The sequence below is a fragment of the Rattus rattus genome, chromosome 2, assembly GCF_011064425.1.
Source record: "Rattus rattus isolate New Zealand chromosome 2, Rrattus_CSIRO_v1, whole genome shotgun sequence".
NCBI classification, from domain to species: domain Eukaryota; kingdom Metazoa; phylum Chordata; class Mammalia; order Rodentia; family Muridae; genus Rattus; species Rattus rattus.
The window spans coordinates 76,049,649-76,055,648 of record NC_046155.1 but is presented as its reverse complement, the minus strand read 5'-3'; the positions used below and the strand labels follow the sequence as shown (position 1 = coordinate 76,055,648).

The following is a 6,000-nucleotide window of genomic DNA, read 5'->3' as shown; positions in this document are numbered from 1 at the left end:
AAGATCAATGGCCACATGTGGTCCAGGCCTGGGAGGAGCGACAGGCGTGCACCTGCTCAGGGGGTGAAGCAGCTGCTGAGCCCGTGTAGATCGGCCCTCGCCCCACTTCCAGGGCTCTGGGTGGTTGGTTTGTGGCCTCTCCTGGACCAAGTGGTACCTCCCGATTGTAGCTCCGGGCAAGAAGTACAGTGGCTTTTGCTCCCAACAGGAAGACAGCTCTCAAGAAGGGGACTGTAAGACCCATGTTGTCACTAATCTGGAACTGCTTCCTTTTATCCGGCAGCAGCCTTCCTGCTATACTGGAAGACAGCTGGGTTCCAACGGCTTCCCAGGAGGATCTGAAGTCTCACGGCTCCATGTCCACCCTCCCTTTCTTCTCTCCTGGCAATAACCCCGCTCCAGTCACCCACATACCACAATCACAGACCACTTGCATGATTATTTATTTAGTATTTTTCTTTAAGCCAACACTCTTTTTACTGAAATGCCTATTGTGGTTCACTCTACGCAGAAGCGCCTGCATCTGGAGCGTGGACACGCCCATACACTGTTTTCTAATACACATTTACATAAACACAGCTATTAAAATAGATGGCAGTTTTGCAACTAAAATCATTTCTTGGACCTTCTGGGGCCCGTGGCCAACTTCACAAGGCCCCTGGATGACCGCTAAGACCTACAGAGTTCCTGGTGGCAGGGTCAGATTCAGACCAGTGACCATGCTCAGGACCCAGCCCAGTGGTTCCCACTTGTGAAAGGTCCGTGCCACAGCTCCCCATACTGGTTTTCTGGTGCCCTCTGAGCACAGGCACACCTGCACACAGAAGCATGTAGTCATCCTTTGCCCCTAGGTGCTCCTCCTGACCCAGAACAGACACCTGAAGTCCTCTCCTCCCATGCCAATCCCTCCTCATGGCCCCTGAGTCAGCCACCCGACCCTCCATGGGCCTCTTTCCTCAACCACAGCACTCTCCTCCCACTTAGGGCTGCAAGCACACGGGAGTCCTGCCCTCATCATCATCTCTAGCCTGGAGCTGCGGTGACTTTCTACATACCTCACCTTAGCCGGTCCCACCCTGCCCAGAGCTGTTCCCAAGCTACAGGTCCTCCGAGGAAGCTTTGAATCCTCTCTGCAGCCTGGTTCCACTCCCCACAAACCTCCTTTTGCTCCATGCTTGTCTTTGGGCCATTTGAAAGCCTTCTCCTGTCCTGTCCTTCCTTCCACAATCTGACATCAGCAAGATGGCTTGGGTATCATTTCCTTGATCACCAATCCTTCAGGTAGTCTCCAACAGGCCCCAGGTCCATGGACTCAACTCTCCCCATTGACATGATGGCAGGGTGCTTTCCATGGTCCAGACTCTGCTCCCTGGGCTCACAGGCACCAGTCTGCGCCATCCCCACACCCCACCCCCAGCAGCTAGAAGAGGTAGGTACAGTGAAGAGTCCCATCTACAGGGTAAGGCCACCGGGGCTGAGGAGACAGGATCTGATGCTAGGCAGTCTGACTCCAGAGCAGGTACCACACCCAGCACTCAAACACTGAACTGTCACCTCCCATTCTACCCCTTGTCTGCTTCTCTGGAAGCTTCAGTGTCCCATCTCAGGGGCCTACCACACTGTGTGGCACACAGTAGGGGCACAATAGATGATGCCTGTATGTAGACAGATGCACCGATAGATAACTGGATGATAAAGATGGCTGAGGTATGGATGGGTGGATGGATGATTGACAAAGGGGGAATGAGAGTGACAAAGGGATAATAGATGGGTGAATGGATAGTTGAGGGTGTATGGATGGATGGATGGGTAGATGGATGAATGGATGGATGGGTGGATGGACGGTTGGATGGATGGATGGACGGATGGATGGATGGATGGACGGATGGATGGATGGATGGATGGATGGATGGATGGATGGATGGGTAGATGGAGGGATGGGTAGGTGATGAGTGGCTACATGCTGCTAAACGAGTGAATGATTAGATAGATAAACCATATATGAGTGGATGGGTGGATGTTGATTAAAGGGTCATGATACATAGATGGGCGGGTGGGTAAATGCTGGATGATGGGTGAGTGGATGGTGAATGGATGGATCTTGTATGGATGAATGGATGGGCAGATGAGTGGCTGAATGCTGACTAAATGGCTGGCTGGCGGGATGGTGGGTCATGGATGGGCAATGGGTAGATGAGTGAAGGAGAAGACCACATTCTGCCTGGGTCTGCCAATCCTTCAGGGCAGGATTAGGCTTTTGGGAGTGAGTCTGGTTTAATGTCCCACGTGTCACCTCTAATCTCAAGCAAGAACCTTCCCTCTCTGGACCCCAAGCTCTCAAAGTCTAGATAGCAATTGTTATCTTCCCCACGTAGCTGGGCCAGCGGTTGTATGTAAAGTAGCCCTAGACACAGGGTAAAGCATCTCCAGGATCAGGGTGGTGTCACATTGCTGAAGTTCCTGGACACATGCTCTGCTTCTAGCTCCTGGCCTTCCCTTCCTGCTTTGCCCACCTGTCTCTGTCTTGATCTTCCCCAGGCTGGGCCGGACTCTAGCTCATCCATAATGTCTGGCCCTGATCTCAGTGTCCAGGGCTCATACCTCTGGGGTAAGTTAATGATGGGGGAGCCAGCCCATACATAGCAAGAGAACAGAGTCAACAAGCATTTATTGAGCCCCTACTGTGCGCCTGCTGTGTGGCCCCTGCAGAGGCAGACACTGCCTCTCCCTCAATAAGCCCTGCTCCCTGTCCCCACAGGACCCTGCCCCTCTGGGCACCCGCTTGACTTGGTGGCTGGCTGTGGGTGTCCAGCATCCAGTGCTCAATGCCCATGATCTTCCTGGCTTTCCAGCTGGGTGGAGCTCTAGGTGTGGTGGTGGCCGCTGTCTCTGAGTCTCTGTGCCACCTGGACAGTCCCTCAGGCCCGCTTGACCCATTTCTGGGGCCCTGAGACCCAGGCAGCGGTGGCAGTCTAGGCCTGGTGTCTCCATGACAGGAGAGCTGAGTCCACAGCACAGAGACCAGGCTTCCATGTCCTGTGGGAGGGGTGTGCCAGTGATGGCAGGAAGGCAGGGGCGCTTGGGCCACATCACACCCAGTGCCCCAGGACCCAGCACTGACGGTTTAGCTCTGCTGCTTCATGAGCTGAGCTCCGTGGCCAGGAGTCTCCCATGTGTGGCTGGTGCCCTGAAAGAGACAAGGCAGATGCTGCTGACAGTGGCCTTCTTCCACCCACACCAGCTTGACCTCTGGCCCAGCCTCGGCATGCTTCCCCCTGTTCCTGTCAGACCAGCACACTGCACCATCCACCACCGGCCACGGACTCACCAGCATATGGAAACGCAGCAGAGCTACGTGCCAGCCACCAATCAACCCAGCAGGGTCCCACCAGCCCACTCACTCACAACCCAAACCCATTCATGCCCCTCCCACCCACCAGCCCCCCCCAGACCATCAGCCCCGTCCACTCTACTGCATACCCACCAGCCCTCTCTCCACACCTACATCTCCCTGTAATCTAGACACTGAGGCTCTAACGCTTGCACTCAGCAGCTTACCCACCAACAGACAAGTCTACTGCTCTGTCTGCCCACCCACCCATGTGTGTGTGCGCACAGGCTCAATAGCGCATACCATACACCCACCCCTAGTCACTCACCCTAATCAACATCCCGAAGCATCCCCTTCAGCCCTCCTCAGAGCAGATTCACTGAGTCCCCTCTTCCCCATTTACCACACAGCCAGCCACCCCGTCACCCAGTCAGCCAGCCACTTGCCCTACCATCTCTCAGCCTTCCCATCCACCTCAGAGACAGGCTTCTCAAGCACCTAGGTTTTATGCCCCACCCCAGTATTGAGTATGGATCGGTGAGCCCTAGGCGACCTTGAGTATGTTGTCCCCACCCAACACTACCCACTGCCCTGCTCTTAAGAGACCTCGTACGCTGAAGAACGTAAAGCCCCTCCTCTCCCCTCCCGTACCCCATTAGTTCTTAGACCTACCCCATCTCCCCTCAGGTATCTCTTCAAAGTTTCTCTGATATGCCCAAGCCAATCCTGTCACTCGTTGGGGACCACTTTAACTGTCCCAACACCTGCTGTCCAGTGGAGCCTTCTAGACTGAGTGTAAACTGCCCCCCAATGGGAAGCCTGCCTGCCCTGCCAGACCAAAACTCTGTCTCCCTATAATATAGACGGGGCAGAGGCCAACCACAGACCAGCAGCTGGGCCAGCGTGGCAGCCATGTGGAGCTAGATGGGTCAACACTTCCTGATTCCCACCTTCTCCATCACAAGACGTTGTACTTGAGCTCCAGTGACTACAGCATCCTTTAGGGTCAGACAGCTCAGAGATCAGGGTGAGATTCTGAGCACATCATGGATACTTGCATACCTCTCAGGGCAGAGAGCTCACGGCCTCTCCATCCCCATGGGACCAGCCACTAAGAGCAGCTCGCTGGATGTAGAAGTTGGGAGGGGCACAAGATGTGTGTCATTTTGGTCTTTTGGCTTTTTCCCCTTCTGTTTTTAATATTCTTTAATGGTAGTGCTTTGTACATTTTGCTGTATTTTTAAAGGAGTGAAAAACATTTTGCAAACATTCTGGAATCATTTGGCCTTGGGGGAGGAACATTTGTTTTGGCCCCAGCTACCAAAACAGTTGCAGTCTTTGGATGAGCTTGTTGCTGAAATAAAGGTGTTTGAGTCCCCCCTCCCCTCCACTTAATGAGTAGCAAATATTTGGTGCATAGAAAGGTTTGACTATTTTTCTAAATGAGTATTTAGAAATGACTATAGCTGCTCTCACAGGAGCCAGTAAGCAAAACTGCAAATGGAACAGAGAAAGTGTGTGTGTGTGTGTTGTGTGTTTGTGTTGTGTGTGTGTGTTGTATGTGTGTGTTGTGTGCATGTGTTGTGTGTGTTGTATGTGTGTGTGGTATGTGTGTTGTGTGTGTGTTGTGTGTGTGTTGTATGTGTGTGTTGTGTGTGTGTGTGTGTGTGTGTTGTATGTGTGTGTGTGTTGTGTGTGTGTGTATGTGTGTGGTGTGTGGTGTGTGTGTGTGTGTGTGTGTGTGTGTATGCTTTAAGGATGATCAGGCAGAATCTACCTCATTCCTAGAGATAGAATGAGGCTCTCTGACCCCTTGCTCTGGGTGGCCACCCCACCATAGACTGGGGCTCCCCTCACTCTCACCTCTTAGAAGGCACTCAGGGCCCAGAGCCATTGGCATTACATCCCATCATCCTCACCTCCCTCCACCCACACCTCTTCTCTCCTGGTCTCTTCACTTTGAGGACAACATCAGCCAGAGAAGCCTTGTGCTCAGATTTAGGAATCCCAACTCAGCACTGCTTCTAGACCCAAGAACGTGTCACAAGTGGGGACAGAACCAGCCCGCTCTACTCCAACCAACATTTATCACAGGGAACCTGAGTTCAGATCTTCCAGAAGGTTCAGAGACACTGAAATTTTGGATTTCAATGTAAAAACCATCCAGTTTTAAATAAGAACTAAAGTGTTTAAAATATTTTCAGCCATATTATAAGCCACAGGTCCCTGATGTGACCCAAGGGACCTGTGTGGCCTGCTGTTTTCCAGCCTGTCTTTGTGGACTCTGTCCTGAGGCTTCCCACACCCTGTCCTCCAGCTGGAAATACCCTCTGATGTATCACTGAATACTCTACCTACCCCTACTCCGCACCCCCATCTCTCCTGTACTCGCTCCCCTGGGAAACACTGAACAGCCCAAGGTGAAGGCCTCTTCCAGATCCTGCTCCCACCCCATCCCCACCCCTGCCCTTCAGAGTAACTTACCTGGGGTGGGGCCATCTGCATGCCCAGATGGGAGCCCATAGCCCATTCCACTTTGCCTGGTCCAATCAAGTCCTAAGCTGACATTTTCTTAAGAAGTAAAGCCAAGAAGTGGCACTGGGGGCTGCTGAACTTAGGGCGATCTCCTCCCACCACTCTATCCTACCTGTCTAGCCCTTTGTCTAGCC

At 53.0% G+C, this 6,000-nt stretch overlaps 1 protein-coding gene across 1 annotated transcript in view; it reads right to left on the bottom strand.

The window, feature by feature from the left end:
- Positions 1 to 424: 424 nt before the first annotated feature.
- The window catches only part of Gsg1l (GSG1 like), a 203,318-nt gene continuing 197,742 nt past the window's right edge, over positions 425 to 6,000 (bottom strand). The window contains exon 7 of the mRNA XM_032892685.1: positions 425 to 3,187. Coding sequence (XP_032748576.1) covers positions 3,090 to 3,187 — 98 coding nt within the window. The 3' untranslated portion in view covers positions 425 to 3,089. The remainder of the gene's footprint in view (positions 3,188 to 6,000) is intronic.